The 27,206-nt window shown below is 40.9% G+C and overlaps 1 protein-coding gene across 1 annotated transcript in view; it reads right to left on the reverse strand.

Annotated features, from left to right (window-relative positions):
* Positions 1-42: 42 nt before the first annotated feature.
* The window catches only part of LOC125306703 (lymphocyte cytosolic protein 2), a 43,860-nt gene continuing 16,696 nt past the window's right edge, over positions 43-27,206 (reverse strand). Inside the window, exons 3-21 of the mRNA XM_048262150.1 lie at positions 26,395-26,475; positions 26,102-26,154; positions 22,204-22,235; positions 20,946-21,111; positions 18,466-18,512; positions 18,253-18,298; positions 18,033-18,086; positions 17,608-17,654; positions 17,472-17,491; positions 15,869-15,988; positions 13,449-13,577; positions 13,149-13,158; positions 13,030-13,060; positions 9,573-9,651; positions 9,443-9,471; positions 9,229-9,323; positions 4,309-4,377; positions 2,722-2,877; positions 43-498 (exon numbers count right to left, since the gene is read on the reverse strand). Coding sequence (XP_048118107.1) covers positions 340-498; positions 2,722-2,877; positions 4,309-4,377; positions 9,229-9,323; positions 9,443-9,471; positions 9,573-9,651; positions 13,030-13,060; positions 13,149-13,158; positions 13,449-13,577; positions 15,869-15,988; positions 17,472-17,491; positions 17,608-17,654; positions 18,033-18,086; positions 18,253-18,298; positions 18,466-18,512; positions 20,946-21,111; positions 22,204-22,235; positions 26,102-26,154; positions 26,395-26,475 — 1,423 coding nt within the window. The 3' untranslated portion in view covers positions 43-339. The remainder of the gene's footprint in view (positions 499-2,721; positions 2,878-4,308; positions 4,378-9,228; positions 9,324-9,442; positions 9,472-9,572; positions 9,652-13,029; positions 13,061-13,148; positions 13,159-13,448; positions 13,578-15,868; positions 15,989-17,471; positions 17,492-17,607; positions 17,655-18,032; positions 18,087-18,252; positions 18,299-18,465; positions 18,513-20,945; positions 21,112-22,203; positions 22,236-26,101; positions 26,155-26,394; positions 26,476-27,206) is intronic.

A 27,206-nucleotide genomic window follows, 5' to 3' on the forward strand; every position in this document is an offset into this window, starting at 1 on the left:
ACCACATTTACTTGCCATGTCATTCACTGGAATAAGAATATGTAAATCCCCCAGCTTTTTATTCTACTATTTTATGATACAAACCACCCTTCATTTACAACAGACTCATTTCCCTGCATAACCAAGGCAGAAAAAAAATAGTAATGAGAAATACAAATGTGCCTAAGGCACAAGAAGACTCTTTGTAGAAAAAAAAAAATGAGCTAACAAATTCATGACAAAGGGATTTTACATCTTGAGAATATCACAATATATTTGTCAATACTGTGTCTTTGATAATTATTTACTAATTATGTTTTTCAGTGGTGAAGTGTTCATTTGAAGCTGCCGAGCCTCTTCCTATGTGTCCTTTCTCAGCAGCTGAAGTATGTCTGTTCTGGTGACGGGGTACAAAAGAACACATGTTCTTCTCTGGTCTTCATTTGGGTTTCTTCCATCAATCAGAGTGATCGGAAAAATAGAATGGAATTTGATGATGTCAGCTACATTATCGAAAGCCTGAAAGAATGAAAAGATAACAGTTAGATTTCCATGGCTATGAGGACAATGTGTGAACGATGAATCCCTACCTAGATAATATACAATACACAATGTCACAAGCATATAATCAGTTGTGAATATTTTGAGTGAAGTAACTTAGTAAAAAATAATATACTGTTCAAAGAATCACATGACAATGAAAACAAAAATCAGTAATGACATATGGGAGGTCTATTTACTACATGCTTCAAGGCTGTAATCATAATATACTTTGAGGGACAGCCCGCCCTCCCCCCACCCCTAAATTGTATAGGTTTATTATTGATGAGACATTTGATGTCTTAACACCATACTAATACAACATTTCATGTCAGCAAGGACATGGTTGAATGGAGCATGCAACAAAAGCACGCAAGGTTGTTAAACTGTGGTAAAACAGGTTTTGTTCTTCCCAGGGGCTCTGTGGCTTGAATGTATAACTAACCGACGCATACATATTTACATTTGGCCTTGGGTATTTGTTTCTGAAAACAAAGAAACCCCTACTGTATATCCTGAACGCATTCTTCTGGCTTTTGTCTGTGAGATTCACAGAGACACAATGCTGTCCTATCATGACATCATCTCTGTCATGAGCATGAGTCTGTCATACTCTAGAAACTTCTATTATTATGACTGCTGCGCAGCGAAGCGGTTGCCGGTTCGAGCCCCGACCAGTGGGCCGCGGCTGAAGTGCCCTTGAGCAAGGCACCTAACCCCTCACTGCTTCCCGAGCGCCGCCGTTGTAGCAGTGTGCTTCACCTCACTCAGGATTAATGTGTGCTTCACCTCACTGTGTGTTCACTGTGTGCTGTTTGTGTTTCACTAATTCACCGATTGGGTTAAATGCAGAGACCAAATTTCCCTCACGGGATCAAAAAAGTATATATACAGTTTATACTATACTTATGCATGCATAACGCAACGCTCAGACCAATAAATTCTATTCCTAAGTAACACAACCGGTTTGAAAGTTGAAATAAGTTCAACGCTCAGCTTGTTCAACGCTAGCCTTACGCCTAGCACTGCCACCATTCCGCTGCCGAACCATAGAGAACAATAGAGATTGCTAAGACACGTGACCAAGATTATGGATACGTTTGCCGAGGATCCCCAAAATGCTTTGCGTTCACTAATGGGAAAATGCCATGACATTCTCAATCTCTATATAGGAAACCTTCTGCTTGCCGCTGGTCAGTGTGATCCCCACCTAACTCGTCTTGTCAATGCTACCGTGTGAACATTGTGAACATATTAGTAGGTAGGGCACCTGTTTGCAGCTTGTTTTCTAAATTTATTTATTTATCTCTTTTCCTTTGTGGTAGTAGGCATTTAGTACATGCCTATCATCACAGACTTGTCGCTCATCAACCAATCACAGTGGTCACTGCAAGCAAGCTTGTGCATGAGAATTGACATCAACCATATCAACGGAGCCTTTTTCTTATCTTATGAGCTGTCATTTTTCCTTACTAAAAGTTAGTCTCAGCCAATATTTGAATAGCTTTTAAGAGAAAACGTTTAGTTAAAAACTGTGACTAGGAGTACTCAGTATATCAAACGATTTGTGAATGTGGGCCCAAAAAGTTGTAAAAACTGGTAAAAACAGATTTTGGTCCTCGGAACTCCGTGGCTTGAATGGGATGGCATTTATAGCTAACACACACACACACACACACACACACACACACAAACACACATACTGCACACACACACACACACACACACACACACACATAAACACACATACTGCACACACACACACACACACACAAACACACATACTGCACACACACACACACACACACACACACACATACTGCACACACACACACACACACACACACACACACACACACAAACACACATACTGCACACACACACACACACACACACACACACACACACACACACACACACACACACACACACATACTGCACACACACACACACACACACACACACACACACACACACACACACAAACACACACACACACACACACACACACACACACATACTGCACACACACACACACACACACACACACACACACACACACACACACACACACACAAACACACATACTGCACACACACACACACACTTTCATTTTGTATTGAAAATGAAAAACAAATGACCAAATGTATCAGAATTCCCATGAATAAACTACCTGACTGTCAACAGCTTCGGCCCACTTACGTCATTGGTCCTCAGTCCTGTGCCCAGAGTGTACTTGCTGGAGCATTCACTGTAGCGGATCTGGATGTTATACACTCGGTGCTTATAAAACACTGCCAGCACCAGGGGCTCCTGGGGTGTGCACTTAGAGCAGTCTCGGACCAGGAAGGCTCCCTCCTGTCGAAAGAGCACAGAGACTGTGACGTGTCCAAACAACCTTTGACATTGACCTAAATCATTTCAACCCTGCATAGCTACCAGCCCTGATCATTTCCTAGACTTCAAGCCAGTTAGTGTTAACCATTCACAATATTATACAATCAGGTCCCCCATGCTTACAGTATATGGGCTTTCTAAGTGCTGATTAGCTGAACACACTGGACTTGGCTAATAAAAACACATTTTAATTACACTGATGACATTGCACACAGGTATATGACAGGTGAGTGGGTTGATTTCAGTCAAAGAGTGGAGTGCACGCACATCTGCAAAATTTAAACAGGTGCTGGGTATAAGGCTTAGCCAACAATTGAAAAATAAAAAGATACCCGCACACTGTTTCTATAGGCTCCCAGAGTGGTTTATTAACACAACGTTTCGACCAGAGGTCTTCGTCAGGTATCAAGAAGATGAGCGGGTGGGTGGAGATATATATAGACAAAGTAGTGGGTAATGCCCCATGTCCACCAATCAGTCTGTCCTATCCATTAAAGCAACACCAAATAACTTTTCCTCTGTCGCACTCACTATTTGTTTATCCAGCACCGGCTTTGCAAATAACAATGTCCACAGACAAGGTAGAATATGTTGCATGATTTTATGAAAGTACGATGTATTGCGACATCAGATGCAAGTCAAATTTGTAGTTTCTCATGTCTCATTTCATCGAACTACAGATCCGCTACCCGATCCGGCAAACTTACATAGTGCGGTTATAGCCGATAGAGGGCCGCTGGGTTAATGCAGAAAGTGCCGCTCACCCTGTTATGAGTTGATGAACCATTGAAACGATTTTGGAAACATTATTTTAAGGTACAAAAAACTCTTTATAAAGAAATGGACAATTGTAAGCAAATGGCCTATATGCATCAATCCAAATGTTACAGTTTCATCAATTCAATCCTTTGTATAGGTCATTATACATCAGACTGAAAAACACACCCAATCCCTCACATCTGTACAAGTGCCACACATTACAAGAAAGTCAAAATCACTTTTTTTCTTATGTTCCTTTTTTTCTTTTTTCTTGTAATGTGTGACACTAATGTAATGTGTGGATTGGGTGTGTTTTTCAGTCTGATGTATAATGACCTATACAAAGGACTGAATTGATGCAACTGTAACACTTGGTGGGCTGATGTAGGCCATATAGGCCATTTGCTTACAATTGTCTGATGCATTAAAGGATAGGACAGACTGATTGGTGGACATGGGGCATTACCCACTACTTTGTCTATATATATCTCCACCCACCCGCTCATCTTTTTGATACCTGACGAAGACCTCTGGTCGAAACGTTGTGTTAATAAACTACTCTGGGAGCTTATAGAAACAGTGTGTGTGTTGATTTCAGAACAATGCAACCCGTTAGGAGGATGTAACATTTACCCTGTTGACCAGGTGAAGAGCATGTTCGGCCTCCACTCGGGTAAAGGAACCCACATACCAGTCTGACATCTGAAGAGAGACACGCAACAATGTTACTTTTTTTTTTTCCCTTCAATATAATAATATATTAGTAAGTAAGAAAATATCACACCCAGTGTTGGGAACGTTACTTTTAAAAAAGTAATTAGTTATAGTTACTCACTACTTGTTGCAAAAAGTAACTGAGTTAGTAACTGAATTACTCTATGATAAGAGTAACTCGTTACCAGGGAAAGTAACTATTTGCGTTACTGTTAAAAAAAAAGTTGCTATATGTCAAAGAATTTGGATTTTTTTGAGCAGTTTTGAGCAGCCAGTTGAAATGAGTAGAACAGACAGGTGTTTGTAGGCTACATAACTTTCGATATTTATTAGATAGATAGATAGATAGATGCTTTATTGATCCCCAAGGGGAAATTTAAGGCTACCTACGGTTGACTTCAGCCTGTGTCATAGGTTTTTGTTGTGAGGCAGAAAGATCTAGCTTTTGCCTCTTGGAGGACTTTGCTCCGAGTCCTTCTTTGCTAGTGGATGGCGAGCTATCATCTGTGGTGGAGGTGTCGGTGTTTTTGGCCACTAGCTTTATAGTACAGTACGCTTTGTTTGGAAAATAGGCTCCCGCTAGATTTTCATGTAAAAAATTATTTTTTTACATATTTTGCAAATATAGAGTCTAAGGAACAAGATTTTTTGTCTTAAAATTTTCACAATCCATCTTTAGTGTTTTTATCTGTATGTTTTAAAATAAGCGATTATATCTAGTCTGAAAAGTGATTTTTTGACAATAATTCCACTTTTTGCACAGAAAACCCGCAGATAAAGTAAAAAGGTTGTTGGTTCTAAAACAATGTCCATAGTTTTCAAACTTTGTGTCTGAAAAGTGTAAAAACACCTCCTCCCTTGTTGCTTATGTCAAAAACGATTTCTTAATCTTTGCTTTTCTTGATGTTTTCCTTGACCTGCCATGTCATTCTAGGTCTGTCTACCTTAAGAGAAATTTGTCTTGGAAATAATCTATAATAGTACAGGCAACACAGTACACCACTAGGTGTCATAGGCATGGGTAGTTAAGTAGTAGTAGGCAAAATTAACAAAAGAATATAAGGTACAGACAAACCACGGATATAAGTTACAAACAAACAAACAGACAGACAAACCACGGATGGCCCTCTCACAGCCTGAACTAATACAAAAAACAAATAACTCAAGGGAAAACATTGGTCAGACACTAAACCATGTGCATTTGCTCTCTTTATTCTGGTACGCCCTCCAAATGAGCCTGGGACAGTTAGCCAAGGCTAAAGTTAACACCATCTTGGTCACTGTAATGCTAAGCACTAGTCCTGGTGTGGACTATGGCTACCCTCAATGGGTCTACAACTGCAGGGTTACCGAGGCCTGGCTCCCTCCCGATACCCCCATGAGGCTGTGGAGCAGCCAGTGCTGGTGGGCTGGATAAATCTTGACTGATGGGAACAGGTTTAAGCTCGGAGTGATGCATGGTCTTAAAGGGGCCCTCTTCCCCATATGGCCTGATCTTATAGTGTTTTCCAATTCCATCCAGACACTCCACAATTTCATACTTGGTGGACACCCATGTATCCTGGATTTTGTGGCGACCGTGAAAATGGTTCTTGCAAAAGAGTGTACATGTACATTACATTTAGCAGACACTTCTTGACCAAAGTCACTTACATACTGTATGTCAGCTATATTACAAGGGATCACATTGTCCCCGGAGCAAGTTGGGGCTAAGTGCCTTGCTCAAGGGCATAACAGTGGAAGCCGGGAATTGAACGAACAACTTTCAGGCTACTGCACGCTAGCCCAGCTCCTTAACCACTACACTACCACCGCCCACTAGAAAAAGATTAGAGTGCCAGGTGGTAATATGGGTACGGTGTCAGAACCACCATGCCTAGGATATGCCGCAGCCTCTTCTAAGTGTCTCCTAGCACTAGCATAGACAGAAGTCAGGTACTCTTGATGTTGCACCACCCAATCAGTCGGTGGACTGTCCCTGTGGTCACCTCCAGTATTTCCAAGTAGGTGGTCGACTGGTAACTGTGGCTTCTGACCGAACATCAGCTCGTATGGGGAGTGCTGTGTGGACTGGTACATGATGGTATTATAGGCAAACAGGAGCTGAGGGAGCAACTGGGACCATTTACGCTTCTTCTCAGGGGGTAAAGTCCTGAGCAAGTCATGAAGTGTCCTGTTGAGATGTTCACACTGACCGTTCTTCTTGGCATGCCATACACATAGAACCATCTCTAAGTTAGAATCTTAGCTATGGTGGAAGCTATCTGATCAGGGGTGGGAAAGGCCTGGGTCAACTTTGAGAAAACATTTGTGACTACCAGAACATTCTCTTGTCCTGTGCTAGCCCAATCCAAGAGAGTAAAGTCAATGGAGATTATCTACAAAGTCTTAGTGGCTAACAGAATTCCCAAGAAAGTTCTGGCTTGGGTTGTCTTGCTTTAGCAACAACACAGTGCTCACACTCAGAACCCCACTTTTGCACCTCATGCCACATCTGGGGCCAGTAGCACCTCTGGCATATCAAATCTGTGGTCCTGTCCACCCACAGATGGACATGGTTGTTGTGTAGGCTAGTGAGCACTTCGACTCACAACACCTTGGGCAGTAAAAGCTGCAGCACTGGATCCCTGGAAGGAGGAGCCTGGATCGCTCGGTACAAGGTCCCATCCACTTCCTGTATCTGGGACCACTGCTTTATCAGCTGCTGGACTTCCCTTGGTTCACTCTACTTGTCTTAACGGGTAGGTGGCTGTCCCTGTCGCCAAAACCACAGGTATCTGGGAATACAGGGATCAGTCCCTTGCAGGACTTTCAGGTCTCTTTTGGTTCTAGGGATGGTGTCTACCATACAAGATTATCCAAGAGTCTTGGATAGGTGCACTCGACATGTTGGCTATAATGGCAATCAGCAGGGGGACGTCCAGGCTGTGTGACACAGATCGCAAAGTGTTAGTGGGGCTTGAGGGAAGCTTAGAAACGGCATCGGCAATGCGATTAGCTGTCCCAGGACGATACTGTTGTAATCAAAGAGGGCAAGCTGAGAAAACCAGCACTGTTCCAGAGCACCCAGTTTCACTGACTGCAGGTATTGGAGGGGATTGTTGTCAGTGTACACGGTGAACTTGTTGCCCAGGAGATACTTGCATTTTTTTTTCTGTGATTGCCCACTTGACTGCAAGGAATTTGAGTTTCATGGCACTATAAATTGACATGTTCCTCTCACTTGGCCACAAGCCCCGGCTAGCAAAGGCTTAGGTCGCCGTAACCCATCCTTCTCCTGTCACAGAACTGCCCCCAATCCTGCATGGTTTGCATCCGTCTCTAAGATAAAGGGACGACTGAATTCGGCATAACCTAGGACTGGCGCTTGAACAAGCCGTTATTTTAAGGCTCTGAATCCAGAAAAAGTTCTGAAGGCAAACCTGAACCTGACTACATTCAATTTAACTATCCAATATTCAGATGTTTCTTTTTTTGTAATTTAAATGTATGCAAATTAGTGCATAATTAAATTACATCCATAAACATATATTTTCAGAAAACTTGTAATGCAAAAAAATATTGTCTCTACATAAATAATCAACTAGTAAAGTTTCATAAGAATATCAAGTAGTTAATTTTTTTACCCTATTCACCCGTTCTATGTTGCCTATGGAGGCCTGTTTTAGGCCGCAAATGCTAATTAGCAGGTTTAAAACAAAACAAATATCTAAGTAAATATGATATTCAGAATCAGCACCCAAAAATTAGGCAAAAACCTCTTTACCAGTGTTTTCTCACATTTGACCCCCAAGTGATAGTAGTCCCAGTATTAATTATGCATTATATAAATGATGATGTCATTTAAGTGTGAAAATGGATCGTGAAAATTTGAAGACAAAAAAAATCTTGTTCCTTAGACTCTATACTAGCAAAATATGCAAAAAAATCAATTTGTACAAGAAAATCCAGCGGGATTACACAAGACACCGTACTATTAGATGCGTGTGTGAGATGCTTCATTAAATTGCTTACAACGGATGTCGACAAATTCTTTGCTCCTGGACATAATGTACACATTACATGCACATTCTTGCCTTTGAACACAATGAATTTGAAGTAGTGCTTATATCTTCACCTTGAAAATGCCAACTTTTCATCGGATTGCTCAGGACCTCTGCTGTTTCGTCGAATCTTTATTTTAGCTGTTGCGTGTGTGTGTGGCGCGTGTGCAAAAACACTGGCTCTGATTGGCTACCATGAAACATGACACTGCCTTAGCCAATCATAATCGCTTACGTCGTTACTAACCCACCTCCTCACTAGCTGTGAGCCAGGGGTGCGTTCGGATTACACAGTTTATTCAATCAATGCATAGTAACGCACCGCATTTAACGTCGAGTAACGTTAACGCCATTGTAACGACGGGAAAAGTAATTAGTTAGATTACCTCGTTGCTGAAAAAATAACGTTGTTACCTAACTCCGTTCTTTAACGGTGTTATTCCAAACACTGATCACACCACTTTTCAGAAATAAATATAGTTTAGTAGATCCATTTTTGTTTGTATTCTTTGTCTCTTAAGAATGCATAATGTTTGTTAATGATTTTTTTTTACTATCTAAACTTTTCTCATTAAAAATCCTATGATGTTGGTATTTGAACCAAACATCAAATAAAACAGTGGTGAGTAACCACCCCCTTCCCTTCACCTCCCCCTCCCCAGGGCTGTTTACACTGTATTCACAGAATAGACAGCTAGCTGATTGTGAGGCGAGGTAGAAATTACTTAGAATTGCTTACAGTACCTTTCAAAGGCAATTTTGTTAATAACATTTTAAAACATTGGCAGTTGTATACCTCCGCAGGCCTCTCTTGAGGATGGAAGTTGGAATGATCTAAATCACCCTTTTCTTGAGGCCACTCATGATGATGTCTCTTCACAGAGTGTAGCTCTGCACACACACACACACACACACAGACACAAAACAAGGTTATAGGCATTGTACATACACATTTATATTGCACACACATTACATTTCATATTATTTTAAAGATTGACATAATAAATTACCTAGCATCCCCTCTTTCCGATGTATCTGTCTATAGAATAGTTGTAATTAGAATGATATTTTAGTATTACATTTGAAGTTCTAACAGAAAATAAATGGCATTTTGGAGTCCCAAAATAGTTTGCACAATACCTTGCATCAAATAGCTCCTGGGACTCAAGATCTAAGGACAATCTTTGGGATGCTGATAGCGGTGGTCTGGCTTTAGGACCTAGGTGACAGAAAAGAGCCAGGACTGTTCATGAAAGGTGTCAATCAGCAAGGTGTGATCTGTGATTAACACCTATTCACCCAAATGATCTCATGGGGCTCAGGGAGGCAGACCTTTCTATTCAACTATCAGAGTCTATTGTTTGGAAAGGTGTCTTTTTTGTGTGTTGGTACCTTTTCAAAAAGCCAAACTAACATATCTAAAGTCACATATTACTGGCATTACATAAAAGGGGTTGCAGTGTGTCTGGGTCATGTTTCCTAGCCTTGCCACACCCACCTAGAGCTCTTCTCAGGGAGATACTAGTCTGGAACACCATAATTCACTAACGTTTCCATCAGACTCCAAAAAGGTCAGGCCAATCGGCAATAAGAGGGAATGACGCTGTAGTTTTGGAATCTAAAATGGCTGTAGTAAACGGTAGCAATGCCTGCAAACATCAAAAATTGCAGTCGGATGAATGTTGTAACAAATCATCCGTGATGCAGGAAGTAGATGCAGGTTTCTTTTATTCTGAGGCCACACCAGTCAACCAGCAAACTTGCAGCAGGCTATGGCTATGATTTAAAAGTTAACGCAAAGTCTATGCCCCTCACAATGCTAGTGTTGGAAACGTTTCCCAATCGTGAGGCTCCAGACTCTATTCATTCAGACACCATTCTCCCTGTTAAAATGCAGTGTGTTGTACCATCAGACTGATTTTCTGATTTTACAGTAAATAAATAGAGTATGTCAGGCTCAGAATATGAGATGCATGGTAAACAGCTGCTGTGTTAAGTAACATCTTACAAATGGTGCTCAGTGATCACGCACACGCCCAGCGTAAGAAAGTAAATTGAGCTGTGAGTGACACCCATTGTAGAATGGGAATGGGGAGAGAGAACCATCCCAGGCAATGAATAAGATCAACCAAATTACCATACAGAACAACAAATGGTCACCAGAGCTCTTGCATTAGAGCCAAGGAGGTAAAGCACACTCCACACTTATGGCACCCCTGGTAAAATTGGGTTGAAAATAGATATACAAGTAAACAACATTTTTTATCTTAGTTTCACAATGAAAACAGTGAGGGAAAAAATCCAACCTCGCAAGGAAGCTAATTTATTCTGAGAAGAAAAAAACACCCATAAAGAAATAGATATTTTACCATAAACACACATGCCACATTTATTAGCACCCTTTGTATTAAAGTCTTTGTAAAGCCTGCCTTAGCCAATAAAAGAGGTCTTACATCTTATATAACATCTCAACAATAAAATTGAGGAATAAAAAGCAAGATATTTGAGAGCATTCCTCAGTCCTCTCTTGTGCATTCTCCTTAAGCTCACCCCACCTTAAGCTCTCTGGAGTTCAGACTACGGAATTGAGATAACCATGGCATAATCCTGATTTTTTTATTCAGTAAAACATTGTTGTGTTTTATCAAGGTCTGAACATACGTTTTGGATCATAGACCTGCTGGATGACCTGCTACTGTACACCCAACTTGCTCTCTCCATGAACGCTCTGTAATACAGATCATGTGACATACATTGTTAGGTCAGTGGGGGCAGGTGCGCCACTGGGTGGGGGCGTGGGGGGTGGGTTAGGACTAGAGGCCCCCCCCCCCAATAATACTATATATTTTTCTAGCAGTGCCACTGAGTGGGGGGATTCCCTGAGGCAGACACGTGACTGTGATATGCATTGCCTTTGCTTCTGCAGACAATAGTGCTGACATAATTAAATCATGTGATGCAGCAGCCTCCAACAGGCTGAGGGATGTGTGGGGCATTGTGCTTAATTAAATCCTTGAGTGGTCTATTCTCTCTGCTGGAAACTACAGCATGATAGTCATGGGTTTTTATCCATGAACTGTCCATATGTTGTTATATGTCTGTGTGACTTTATTTTCATACCTTAATAAAACAGTAAATCATGGATTACTGCTTGAAAATTCACAAGCATCCTGATTACCTTTAAGGAGTTGAATAGGAATGAAAAAAGTTTCAGTTATATTTTGTATAGTTTTTTTCTGTGGGTGCCTACAATTGTGGCACATGTGGTTTGTTGTTTGTTACAAATATTTATTTCTTCATAGGATTTTTTTTTTCTTCTCAGAGCAACACCAAAATATTGTTATATCTCTTTTTAATCATCTTCACCAGGAATACCAATAACTGTGGAGGGCTCTGCATCTTGTATGGAGAGTCGGAGAGGCATGTACTTTAGATCTGTGCTGGAGTATGTTACATGTGCTTTGTTATTACTCTTTCCTAGAATAAAGGCCTACTTGTGTACCAACCAAGAGAAATTTCCTTTTCATTCCTTTCAGGAGTAAAAAACAAACTGACTACCGACATGGTTTGTTGCTCATTTCCCCCAACCTTAAAGACACTGGGGCCCTTTGACAGTCTGAAACACATGGTGTGAAGCGTATGGCGCATCGCCAGATGAATTTAGTTCCGCTTAGCTCCGCCTAGCTTCACTCACATCCATCTGGGACCTCTTCCATTGATTGATTTCTGCACCAGATTTTATGGTAGAGCCAATCAGGACGCAGGGCGGGAGTTTCATAGATGTGACATAGCGTAGAAGCGACTGTGAGACTGTTATCAGCGTCACGGGTTGGCTTCGATGTGAGTGGTTGAAGTAGCACGTCAATAGATGACGGACAAGTGGCTTATCCAATCATATGCAAACATTTTTTGATTAGGCCCAGCCTTCTGAAGCAACACTTCAATGGATTGATCCCAGATGGATGAGTGGAGCTAGGCGGAACGAAATTCATCTGGCGAGAGTCAGGTTAGCATTTAGGGGCACGTCTAGTTCAAATGTGCTATTGTGATGAAGTGGGCCGGTAGTGTAGTGGGTAAGGAGCTGGGCTAGTTTGCAGTAGCCTGAAAGTTGTGGGTTTAATTCCTGGCTTCCAGTGTTGTGCCCTTGAGCAAGGCACTTAACCCCAAGTTGCTCTGGGGACAATGTAATCCCTTGTAATATAGTTGACATATGTCATTTAGTTGATAGTTATAGTTGTAGTTATAGTTATAGTTGATATAAGTAATTTTGGACAACAGTGTCTGCTAAATGAATAAATGTGAATATAATAAGTGATCAGATGCCAGTTGCATTGTTCAAAAGGGTTTCTTAATTTGTCTTGGGTGTGTTTTGGGCGTAACATCCATTAAACCAATGAGAGTGACATCTGTCTTTCTTTGGTATTTTGACGACGAGTGAGCGCATCTCTGCAGTTTGAATCTGTATGCGAGACTGTGTATGCAATACTAGGATTCCACTAAGTTTGTCATTTGATATTGTGTGAAAGAAAACATTTCCGATTTTCTTTAAATTGTTAATTTATAGGTAATTTTATCTACAATTTGATATTGTACTTACCTCTGGGTGAAGTTGAACCTCTGGTGTTAATCTGAAATTTAAATATTGGTACAGCTAAAAAACAAAGATCTTTGGCCACAATTGTGTGTGTCCGTGATATATCATTATTTGCCAATTACCTTTTGCTGTCTTTGATCATTTTAAGTTGCATTTGAAAAGAAAAGAGAACAGGAGTGAAATAGCATTACTAAACATACTGTGGGATGTGAATTATTAACTCTTCCTGCTTGTTACTTTCATACACAATAACATCAAATACTGCATACCATCATAATACACTGCAAAAACTGCTTATCTAAGAAAATCTAACCAAGTGTTATTAATCTTATATCAAGATCAAATAATCTAGTTTGTACTGTTTTCAGTATGAAGAGACTTAATAATTTGACTTAATTTTATATAAGAGAGAGGGTACTCACTCCTTCCATGCCGGTGACATGTGTGGTGTCGGGGGGTCTGTTGGGAGGCCTCCATGCCCAAGCATTGAGAGTTTGGGCCCCGCAGTAGTTTTGTCATGCACAGGTAGCACTGGGACAGACTTGGGAAGTCTTAAATTACAGCAAGAAACAGTCAGTTTGCCAGAGCTCTATTTTGTAGCAAAACATAAATTTTGTGTAAATGCAGAAGATGAATTATCAGCAATAGAGCACCCCCTTAATCTATCAAATCCAGCAGATTACTGCACAGGCATCCAGAAAATTATGACTAAACATAGCATTACTAAACATACTGTGGGGTGCAGCATGATGTAATTATTAACTCAACTTGCTTGTTACTTAAGCTTTCATATAACATCATAATATACATAATAACATTGTAACATATGATAATAACATCTATACTATAATAATAAAAACTTAATTTATTGTTCTAAATTAATTGAAAAGCAAAGCACAGAAACAGCCCTTATTAAGTTTTTAAATGACATACGTTTTAATACAGTTTAAGGCTAAACTTCAATTTTAGTGTTACTGGACCTTAGTTTGGTTTTACATACTGTCGATCATGACATTTTATTACTTGAGCACTGGGTTGGTTTTTCAGGCACAGTCATCAACTGGATGAAGTCATACTTACAGGAGAGAAGCTTCACCGTTACCATCGGTGACTATACCTCAATATTAGGGCTGTCAATCGATTAAAAAAATTAATCTAATTAATTACATACTCTGTGATTAATTGATCTAAATTAATCGCATATATAATTCTTGCTGTGAAAGTATTTTAAATATTTTAATTAAAATGAATCATTGATTAATCAGCATTAGTGACATTAAAGTTCAAAAACTCTTTTATTATTGTTTTCACTGTTCAAATAATTGCCATAATAATCTATGATATGATTTTTTTTTCACATACAAGGCATTTCAGGCCACAGATATAACCTAGGGGACACAATGAAAATAAATTAACACTCCCCTCAATGTCAACACTTATTTCTTTGCATTGATGTGCGACTATAGAGTTGATGAACTCCGGTGATATGCAAATTCCTTGCTGCAGACATTGCAGAGGACTTTATTTTCAACACTTTATTTTTTATCAACACCATCAGGCCGTTTTTTAAAAGTAAATGTTCCAATCAATGATCCAGGCAGCATGTTTTCTTCTCTCTCCTTCATTTTACAGTCTAATTTTTACTGACTAGAACGGATTGGGGTCAAAGGTCATACGGAATCGATTAATCTGCACTAATTTTTTTAATCAGTTATTTTTTCTCAAATTAATTCATCAAAATTAATCAGTTATTTTGACAGCCCTACTCAATATCAATGCCCCTAACCTGCGGTGTCCTCCAGGGATCAATCTTGGGACCACTATTGTTCAATCTATACTTGCTCCCACTTGGTCCTATTATCAAGAACAATCAATTATTTTATCATGCCTATGCAGATGACACCTAAATGTACCTTGCACTGTCACCTAATGACCATGATCCCATTGATTCCCTTTGCCACTGTATTGACCAAGTCAACAATTGGATGACCCAAAACCTCCAACTGAACAAAGATAAAACTGAAGTGATCACATTTGGTAGCAAGGATGATAGGTATATAAGTGACACTAATCTGGCCCAAAGGGCTGAAAGCTGAAAGCGAAGAAGACAGTGAGAAATCATGGCGTAATAACTGACAATGGCTTAAATTTTGAAAACCACATGAAAGCTGTGACTAAATCAGCACTTTATCATCCTAAAGCTACATTGTGTAATTTCTTAAGTATATATACTCTTTTGATCCCATGAGGGAAATTTGGTCTCTGCATTTATCCCAATCCGTGAATTAGTGAAACACACACAGCACACAGTCAAGTGAAGCACACACTAATCCCGGTGCAGCGAGCTGCCTGCATCAACAGCGGCGCTCAGGGAGCAGTAAGGGGTTAGGTGCCTTGCTCAAGGGCACTTCAGCCGTGGCCCACTGGTCGGGGCTCGAACCAGCAACTCTCCGGTTACAAGTCCAGAGTGGTAACCAGAAGGCCACGGTTGCCCAAATTTCTTGAGTTGATTCTTAGCGAAAATCAAGTTATATTGCTTTAATCCTGTATTTTATTGCACTCTTTCTTTGTATCTCTATTTTATTGTTTCCAAGCTGCTTATTGCTTTCTTATTTACTTTTAACCTACTTTTAGCATAATTTTTACAATATTTTCATGTTTTGACACTGTAAAGCACATTGAGCTGCCCTGTGTATGAAATGTGCTTTAGAGATAAAACTACTTTGCCTTGCCTGCCTAAAATTCAGCACTTGCAGATCTGATATCTGACATGCAATCTTTTGTCATGTACATATATCTGTTTGGGCTGTAAACGGGACATAAGAGAGAGGGTCCTACTCACTCCTTCCATCCTGGTGGTGTCGATGGGTCTGTTGGGAAGCCTCCATGCCCATGCAGTAAGAGTTTGGGTCCCACAGTAGTTTTGTCATGCACAGGGAGCATTGGGACAGGCTTGGGAAGGCTTAAATTACAGCAAGAAACAGAAGTAATTTCTCACATACATACATGCATACCTAACACAAGGACACAAGAGTAACACAGACATAAAAGCAACATACAGGGACACATATCAAGACTGTACACTTAGTAAAATACACTATAGATTCAGCAGGGGACAAACATTGACAACAAAAATAAAACAACAATAGATAGACAGGGAACGAGTGGGATGGAGAAGGGACAGTTATGAGTAGGAAGGAAAAGTAAGAGTGAAAAGGTGAGTTTTTAGCATGGATTTAAAGGTATACTATACAGGTTTAGGTATTTTTGTTGAGTGTAGAGCTCCCTCTAGAGTTGGGATGTATTTATATGTTACTATTGTAAATAGCAAAATTCTCGCGACTTATCCCCCCTGTACGCAATGCAAATGCTTTTGTGGTGCAGGTGAAGGATTAACAAAAGACAAAAACTATCTCCAAAGAGCTATATTTACTGACAAGGTAATGTGTCACGATTCTCGCGAGGTTCATAAAGGTTAAAATCTTGCATAGTGTGCCTTTAAAGGTGGACAGTGAAGTGCTTTGAGGTAGTGCAAGTGCGGGAGTTCCAGAGTTTGAGGCCAGCCATGCTAAACGCCCTGTCACCCATGGAACGGAGATGTCCAGTGGGGGTAGATAGGAAGTGGGCATCAGTAGAGCGTAAGGTGCGGGTTGGTTGGTAAGGGGTCAGGAGGTTTGAAAGATAGGAGGGTGCAGGATTATGTTGGGCTTTGTAATGATTTCGAATTGAAAATGATATTGCACCAGGAGCCAGTGTAGTTGATGGAGGATGGGAGTGATATGTTGCCAGGGCCTAGTACGGGTGAGAACTCTTGTAGCGGAATTTTGTATGTATTGTAGTCTGTCTAATCTCTTCGCTGAGACACCAAAGAACAGGGCATTACAGTAGTCAAGTCTGGAGGTCATGAAAGCATGAATGAGAGTCTCAGCAGTGGTGGGGTATAGACCTTTCACACAATAACCGGAAATACGTAATCACTGTGGAAGCGGAGTTCCTGTCAAGCGTCAACACATCAGAAAAACATACCAGGGCAAGACAACATCGTTCAGAGTGTCTACACAACTTCGCTAACGGATTTGCCAAATATTACGTTTGCCAACGTTACAAGACTCGTGGACGAAAACCCAATAAAAGGAAGGAAAAAAATCAATAAAGGGTACAAATTTTTCCACGAGGAATTTGTCCATAAGTATCAAGGTAAGTAGAGAGCGATCAGGCTAACTGTTACTGAACTGTTACAGTAAGCGTGTCCACTTAGACATAATGTATGTATAGTATAGAGGATATAGACTACCTTAAATCATTATAGTCTGCTGGTAAGGAAGAAGATTTCCATGACGATTGAGTATTTCCGGTTATAAATACGGAAGTTGTGTGAAAGGTCTATAGGCATCCAGAAGATTACTGTCAGATTGTGAGGTCCAGCCAGGCTGAGTAACACCTACCTCAGTGGACTTCTTAGATTCTAGAACATAGGTAGATAGAGACCATTTTAAAACTCAATATTAAAACCTTTTCAAATGTAACATTTTTCTAATGTTGTTTCCAGACCATTTAAAACAAATGCATTTTGAATTATACCTGATGGCTCTCTAGAGGTGCAGGTGCATTGGTTTTAGAGAACACTTCTGTAAATAAAAAATCAACACAGCTTTCAGACATCACCACACATCTTTTGATCACTGGAGCTTTAAAAGAAAAACACTGTTCAAATATCTGAACAAAATGTGTGTCTCTGTGTGTGTTTGTGTGTGTGTGTGTGTGTGTGTGTGTGTGTGTCTGTGAATGTGTGTCTGTGTCTGTGTGTGTGTGTGTGTGTGTGTGTGTGCTCGTGTGTGCGTGATTGTGTGTGTGTGTGCTCTCGTGTGTGCGTGATTGTGTGTGTGTGTGTGTGTGTGTGTTTGACAGAGAGAGAGAGAGAGAGAGAGAAAGAGAAGCAGAAATATGACTTTGAACTTCCAGATGTGAAGCCATAATACACAGTATTTTCTTTGTTCAAAGCGTACCTGTCTTAGTTTTAGGCTGTCTGCCTGGCTTGAGGTCTCTGTTAACGGCAGGCCCTGTTAGTGGACACACCAGAGAGTACGCTGAGCAGATTCTCGTAAAAGCTGGAGCACAGTTTCAGGTGATTTTGTTTTCCAAAGTTTTCATCATTTCAGTGTTTAGGGGAAGATGAAGCATAGCCTCTCATCACATCTAGGGGAAGACACACGTTGTTCATCCTACCTGGGATGATCCTTCTCGGAGGTTTTGGAGGAGTGTTGGACTTGCTCTGCAGATCACACAAATGAGTTGGAATGTTATTTAAAATGGAACTGAGTAATCAGACAAGTGTTAGTGCCTAGACAAATATTTGCCAGAAAATAATTTAATAAAATTAGAATGTGTGTCAGTGTTTATTTTATCCAGGAGAAATGAGGAGGGATTGCAGACACTTACGTCCACTCCTGATGGAACACTGGGGATGGGTCTGTGGTGACCCCTGTCTTAAAAGTAAAAAGAAAAAAAACACAGACACACACATGGTCATAACACGTACACAGCAGTCAATGGTTTGTCACTGTGCCAGTACTATTGTCAATATGTTTCAATCAACAACCTTTATATAAAGGTATAACTCTCCTTCAACACACCAACCACTAGAGGGAGCAATTTCTTTTCATTCAATTTTGACTTGCTGTTTTCTCTGTGTTCCAGCATGAGAATAATTTAGATATATATAAGACATATGGTTCCTAGCACTCTCTCTCTCTATATATATATATATATATATATTTCTCTCTCTCTCTCTATTTCTGTCTCTTTCTCTCTTTCACACACACACACACACACAGACACACACACACACACACACACACACGCAATGTGCAATCCTCCTTGTTCACACTCACATCATGTAAGAACACTTTTGTCAGTGAGGCTGACAAAACCTTCAGGCCTATCTGATATATTACCCTCAGGTATTACTGTAAGACATGCATGAAAACATCCCTAACTGACACCAACTGACTTCTTCCAGTGAAAACAAATAATAACAAATCTGACAATTGTACTTTTTGACCAGGTGTTGTTCAGTTAAGATTTTTGCTAGAGTTCTCCTGAAGATGTTAAAAGGACAAACCTAACAGACATCAGGTATGTCTTTCAGTGAAAATAGGTACCAACAAATCTGACAATTCCAATTTAAAAAGAGAGAGGTCATGAACTGTGACAGTAGGCTATGTTGATGTCCACCAACTGGGGAGGGAGTCTGGGGAGGTCAAGACTGTCCTCCACGGCTTTGTATTATTTGGTCAGCCACTTTGATGCTATGGTAGTGGACAGCAGGGGGCGCCAAAAGCCCAAACACAAAATCCACAGTATACACATAAATACACGCATACACACCTATACACACATATACACACAGACAGACACAGTTACACATGTACACAACTTACACAAGCCACACAAAGACACACAGAGACACCCCACACACACACACACACACACACACATACACACACCCGCATCCACCCAACCCACACACAGGAAAGTGTAGATAGATAGATACTTTATTGATTCCTAGGGGAAATTCAAGAGCTACTAGACGTGCTGCCACTCTCGTTGGCGCCGGAACCGGAATGATGCTAACACACAAACACACACACACACACACACACACACACACACACACACACACACACACACACACAAACAAGTAACACACAGGAAAGTGCAACACAGGGACACACACACACGCAGGAAAGTGCAACACACACACACATACACACACACACACACACACACACACACACACACACATACACACAAACACACATACAGGTGACCATTTCTATTCCTACTGCTATAGACACACCAAACACTTCTAATGTAGCAGCGATAAAAGCTGACTGCTGAGTTGCCTTGGGTTGCCTTTGTTAGGCACTCCAACATTTTACAAAGAAATCTCCTACAAATTGTTTTGCAGGCTACTAATGTAGCTACTTCTAATCAAGAATATATCTGATAAGACGTTACAAATGGCACTGGTGTTATCAGCTCTTGGTCTTTTGGTTGAAGGAGAAAGAATGGGATGAGAGGTTAAAAAAATAAAGAGAAACGGCATTATCAGAGTCAGTCATCTGAGGGCAGAACATTAAAGGGATTATATCACAGGAGAGCCATGTCTGATGATTACCCAGTGTGTATGCATGTGTGTGTGTGTGTGTGTGTGTGTGTGTGTGTGTGTGTGTGTGTGTGGGTGTGTGTGCGTGTGTGTGTGTGTGTGCGTGTGCGTGTGCGTGTACGTGTGTGTGTGTGCATGTGTGTATGTGTGTGTGTATGTGTGGTGTGTGTTTGTGCATGCAACCTGAACAGCCGATTAAACGCTATCTCTCACCAATGACTTTGACACCTATCCAACACATGTTAAAAATGCCTGCAAACATGCCAACAGACATCCAATGGTGCCAACTGTATGGGACACATTGAACAGTGGGCCACAGACATGGGCTAATGCTGGGCTGATGCTGGCTAATGGCTGACCAGTGGCTGGCTGTGTCTCTATCCTAAAGTCAGCAGGCACCTAATGAACCTCTGCATGTTCTCACCTGCATGTTTTTTATGTCTGGCTCTCAGTGGATGCACACTGTAATTCCTCATCAGATCAGTACACACAGGGCCAAAAGGGTTAGACCTACATGTTCACAGCATAGGCCTATTAGTAGTTCACCAAAAGAAGCACAAAACCTTTTGGCCAAAACCTGCATGAAGCTTTCTAGCCACAGCCTGCAGGAAACTATCTAACCGCAGCCTGCGCCCTGGCCCTGAATGGTCAAAGGTGGCTTTGAAACGGATGCCATATCAAGCACTCAAATGCAAAGATTTGCCCACAGCACGTGGCACCAGCACATAAAGTGGCGAAGCTCTGTGCTCACCTGCATACTGTGTGTTAGAGGGACAGAGTTTTGCTGGCTGAATGTGCACCATTCCGTCGTCGTAGTCTTCCTCCGGAACGGCGTAATCGTCGTCGTCGTCGTCGTAGTCGTTGTCATGGTGACCGCCAAATCCGGGCCGGCTCCAGTCATCTCTGCCGCTACGGTTCTTTCACAGGAGAAAGAGGATGAGGAGAAGGAGGTGGAAATTGAAGAGGAAGATGATGAGGAGGAGATGACTGGAGTTCTCTGAGCTCCTGGCAGGTAAGAAGAATGGTGGGAAGCAGTGGTCTCTACACTACACTACAGCTGTGTAGCAGACCACAAAATGAGTGGGGCACTGCCATGACCACATATTGCCCTACTTGTTTAACCTCACAAATGAGATGAGATGAGATTAGAGGACGGGGAGGTCAAGGGGACCTTACAGTACAGCACACCATTCAGGTGAAAGATTGTGGATATTTGAACTCAGCTAGCCTGGAAGCTAGGGGGAAGAATTTACCCCATCCGCAAAATTTGAAGTCAGGAAATCCAGTCTGGACTTGGTCCACTGAGAAGCCTCTATGCCCGTACGAAAGTCTTATCAACTAATCAAAAACGTGATGCATATTCACACAACACAACAGAAGTGTTTCCGGAAGATACTTAAAAGTGATGAGTGTGTGTGTGTGAGTGTGCATTAATGTGCATGCGCATCCCTTACAGATATTTCAGGTTTCTGGCGAACAGTTGTCTCAAATTTGCGGCAAGGTCATATTTTCCCGTGCAAATTAAGTTTCTGGCAAACAGTTGCGGTTAACTTTTGGTAATGTTGCAGCAAATTTGCAGCAATGTCATAAAATTAGGTTTGTTACCAGAAGTTCACTGGAAGTTTGCCATTATTGGCTAAGTGTGCAGGCAAATCACTGGCAAACACTTTTGCCACTAGTGGCAAACTTCTCATTGTTGTCAGAACTTTGCTGGAAGTTTGCCTCTAGCGGCCAACACTGGCAAACTTCTGGCAATATTTTCTAGTGAACTCATTCGTTTCCCACAAATCACCCACAAGTTTGCTGCAAATCTGCTGCAAACATTTAATTTTTGTAAGGGATATGCATGTGTGTGTGTGTGTGTGTGTGTGTGTGTGTGTGTGTGTGTGTGTGTGTGTGTGTGTGTGTGTGTGTGCATGTGTGTGTGTGTGCGTGTGTGTATGTGTCAGGCAGACACACTGAGAGTAGAGGAGATATAGCAGATTAGAACATTGCAGAGTAAAACTCACCATTGCCCTCACATAACTGCCCGCATTACTTTCTATACAAAAACAAAACAATTAAACAAGGACAACACATCATCAGTAAAACATTCTGAACAGCTGACACCATTTCTACATATGTCACATAACTGCACACATTCAGTAAAGTCACATTCAGTCCAAATCATCAACAACAATAAACAACAATAAACAACAACAGCACATCATCACTAAAACGCCAGTTAGACTGGCACCTCTGAAGGCTATTTCCCAATACAGCAGGGCCGTAGTCACCATAGACATTGAGGGGGAAGTGTCAATTCAAATATAACCAAAATGTCCCCCCCAATATACGGACATAGAAAAACAAAGAAAGTAAAAAGCGCTATACTAGGCCTACAGGTATAACAACACGCACCACCATCTGAAATGTAATCAAACATAAATACAGCATAAATTAGTGACCTAATGATGGTTCCAGAGTAGCCTACACCCCTGAGTGGTTTGACCTGGTGGTTTTCCGTTCGGTTTTCCGTTCTGGGGTGACCTGATTATGTCCTCTTTTTGGTTTGTAAAGAAGAGGACATAATAGAAAGCACTGTCTCAAAAGGCTATTTTGAACTAATTTGTGAACGACAGAGAGAAACGCAATGCAATTTTGCTGTAAACACGTTTTTTAAGGTCTCAAAGAGGACATGTTCTGAAAAAAGAGCACATCGGGTCACCCTAGTTTTTCGTTAGTGGCGTGCGCTATCAAAAGCTTCCATTTACTTCACCCTACTGCGGTGACGTAGGTCTGTCAACATATCGCTGAAAGCTACAGGTACAATTTTCACAAAACTTGTTGAAAAGGTGTAGCACAGGAAATCCCATACATTTTTGGAGCCGATCAGACTCAAAGGGAACTTTGAAACATTTTCATATTGTAGCCTATTCTTATGCTAGTAGTAATGCCAGAAATTGCAGTTTATATGCCTCTTAGAAATGGTTGTTGCATCTTGCATATTATTTAGAAGCGCACTCAATCGCGCATCCATGCAGGCAAAACGTAGGAATCAAATGTGGCGACGGCATACCCTGGAAATCCAGAGTTCTCCCAAGAACACAATTTGAATTGTGTCTGCAAGAGACTCTGGCAATGAGTAATGATGCACGTTAGAGGGGCAATAAGAAATGGATATATGGAGTATGCCATAGCTAGGCATTATAAAGAGATGAACCATGGACCAACCACCTCCCTAATTCATTGGCATAGAACGGGTGAAACCCAGCCCAAGAGGGGGTAACTTGATTAAACAACTGTTACAGAGAGAGGCATATTGGATACATGAATTAAATACAGTAGAACCCCATGGTCTCAATGAAATACAAGATTTAAGTGTATTTTTGTGAAAATCTTTTGGTATTTGCACAATGCATATTTGCACACTAGTATTTATGATATGAACCTGATATGTAAGATGTGTACTGTTATTGGATTAACACTGATATTGGAGTTACTGATGATATGTGAACCTTGGATATGTTATATGTGAATATTGGTATGAAATGTGAGCATGGGACTGGAATTGGACTGCATAATAGACATTGTTGTTTGTAATGTAGACTTTGGATGTAATTTAAGTAATATTTGCACTTTGCAATTTTGCACATTGGTATTTGCACATTGCATTTTTGCACATTGGTATTTGCACATTGCATTTTTGCACATTAGTATTTGCACATTGCACTTTCAGACTTTGATAGAAATGAAACTGAAATTGAATATTGTTGAATGCATAGCAATGTAAATTTCAAATGTGTATAGACCCTTTCAACAATAAAAACAAAAGCAATGCTTGAACATTCTATTTGGGCCCCAATCTACTTCCTCTGCATTAAGATAACATATGGAATGTTAAAAAGGAAGTCTTGTGGGGCAAACTATGATGCTGATAATGGAACTCTCTTGAAAGGGTCTATATATATTCAGGTTTTGGGCATTGTTGTGGGTAATGTATGAACTATGGATGTACTGTGATGTATGTGGGCTTGGTTATGAGGACTTTGGACTGGATTGTATGGGAGACCAGATTGTGAATTGGGTGGTACCTTGTGCTAATTGGTGTGGTCATGTGACCTGGTGAATCACCTATATCACCTGTCGGTGGCATGTGGAGATTAAGAGTGAACCTGATGAAGCATAGGCGAAACGCGTTGTTCACTACTAAATAAAATCAGCAAAGAAATCCCACCAGTGTGCGGTGATCCTTCACTCTCCTGTCTAATGATGCACGTTACTTTTGCCCCTTGCATCGCGGGGAACCAATCACATCGGTGTATTGCCAGGGCCAGAGGAGAGCTAAACAGATGATGACAGCGCTGCAACGTTGGAAGTCCGGAATCAGTCAGTAAACATTGGTCTAGTGTTATCCAATTGCGTGCAGTGAGATTTTCAAATGCATGCTTGGTGCGGCCCCTCGAGTTGGGCCATTACATTATTCGTGGCCAGACCCTTAATCTTTCTAGATTACCAGGCTCTGGATTTTCTAGGCTAGCGACGGCACATAAGTTGGAAAAAACATTTACGATGCACTGCCGGTGATAGCCTACAGTTAATGTGAATCGCGGAAAATAACCAAAGAAAGGAATTTGCACCTAGTGTTTGGCACAAAACGTCATTTCTGTCAAAAGCCAGTCTATAATGCAGGGGGTAACATGAGGTGAGTCAGACAGAAGAGGGACCTGTCTTAGTACCCCATTCCTGAATCCTGTCCCTTTCAAACTACGTTAAAATTGTGTGATTAGCCGCCAGCAAAATAAAATCCAAATTAAAAGACAAAATCCTATTAGGCTATAGGTCCAAACAACCTATGAGTCTGAGCCTTAGTTAAAACAAAATCTTCAGGTGTAAGTAATAAGTCAAAGAACCACATTCTGTGTAATATTGAGGTTAACAAAGATCCTCTAGTTTGTAATTTCTTTTAAAGTATACATTTCTAAGACAAATGGAGTCATACAGGTCCAGGGATGGATTACTGAATGGGCTTACTGGGCCCAAGAGGTCAGGGGGCCCTGAAGCTCAAGCCTCTGCATGAAGTTGCTTCTCCTCCACCCTTCTCTTTTCACAAAACTCACCAGAAGTCTAGCCTGGCTAACGCCAGACCTCATCTCATTGAGATGGGGTCTGGGAACTACACATTAATTTTCTCGTATTTGAGACGTGGTTTACGAATGCTCAGAGCCGTTTATTGGGCGCTACGAATGTCTATCAAATGCGTCTGTACGTAGCTCATGACCGCTTCGGTGTGTCGTCATCGTCTTGATGTCCCTCTCTGTTCTGTGATTGGTTCCTTCGTTGAGGTGAAAATCGGGTCCAGGCTGCCTAGCAGCGTGAATCATTTTGCACACATAAGGCAGCATGAGGAAACCCAGGATACCAGAATTCATCATTTAAAGGGTCATTTTTTTAAAAATCTTCCATGGGAGAATGGCTCAGGACCCCTCTATCTGGGGCATCTGTGCCCAGGGGTTCATAATCCACCCATGCCATGCCTATGTCCGTCAAACGTTTGGAATAACATTAATTGACTTGTTTGTGATTTTTAATAATATTTTTGCATGGTAGGAAATGTATTGAAATTCTGTTTGGAGGTCCCTCAGACCCCACCACAGATTTGGTCCCCCCCAATGTTGACATCATGACTACGGCCTTGCAATACAGTATCTGTTTATGAAAAGCAGGTTTTTCATAACCTCAATTCAGGAATGATTCACTGGATGCCCTGACAAATTAATGCCACTCTTGCACACAGCAATATCCCAGCATGCCATTTTCTTTCATATATCTGTGGAAGTTGTTCAGGTACAAGCGGAGTACACTTCACGCTGGGAGGAAGGTGCTGAGAGGGTTTGAGAGAGTGGTTTTGAAGCAAGCATATTCTACCTGTTCCTGGGGGGGATGCAGGAGCTCGATCGAAGCTGAGCTGGCTTTCACTCCTGTTGAAAGGAAAATAGCTCTGAATGAAGTTTTGCAGTCTGACATTTCAGATATCCTAATAGTTAAGTATACATTTTAACAATAGCGGATAGGCACATGTCAAAAACATTTTCACTACTAAATTGAAATGAAATAATTTAAATATAGCTTTTTTTAAATACATTCATATAATAGTGAATCTTCTGTGGCCTTTCTAGATGTAGGTTTGACAAAAGGATGCTGTATAATTTGATTTCAACCTGTGAGATGATTTGCTGTTATGCTGCGTTGCTGGTTTTGGTGTTCTGCTTCCAGTTTGTTGAACAAATACTTTGTTCCTCCTAAATGAGTAAACAAACAAACAAACAAATTAACATTTTGTAGGTAATATATTAAATTGTATGTAAAGTATCTCTGTGTGTGGATAAATAGATATGGCTGGATATGCATATCTATGTACAATACAGTATTAATTCGTATAATGTACAACATAGTGGCCTGATTACACTGTGACCTATATAAGTTACAATAGAATTTCCATCAGTATTTCACCTCGTGATTTCAACTGGGCAATTCATCAGTGCCTGAAGCCGCGCATAAGCTCCAATCACAGTAGATATACTGAGTCTGACACTGAATTAATTGAGTAGTGTGCAATGAAGGGCAGCATTATTGGATTGTTTTTGACCTTTGATCAATAATCTCATGGAGTGGGGGAACAACAACAGGCCAAACGCTGAGAGTCAAGTCAGGTCTGCACCCAGCGCACCTAAATTCCCATCACTCACTACAGGAGGAAATAAGCAATCGCATGACATTTAATTAAGAATAAAGGTTAATATCTCTGACAGTATGAAAAGAAAATTAAACTGCCAGGCACCAGTCATCAGCCGGATGTATAAAATGTCTAGATTTGTTTGCCAGAGATCCGTGTCTCATAATGTGACTGTCTCTATCCGTGTATCACCCTGGATATTACTGTCGAAAAGCTGACATGACTGTAGATTACGATATGATTAGACATTAACTGGAATGATATTGTACAGTATCTCCTACTGTCTCTGAGCTGCCA

Source organism: Alosa alosa, chromosome 14, assembly GCF_017589495.1.
Source record: "Alosa alosa isolate M-15738 ecotype Scorff River chromosome 14, AALO_Geno_1.1, whole genome shotgun sequence".
Taxonomy (NCBI): Eukaryota; Metazoa; Chordata; class Actinopteri; order Clupeiformes; family Clupeidae; genus Alosa; species Alosa alosa.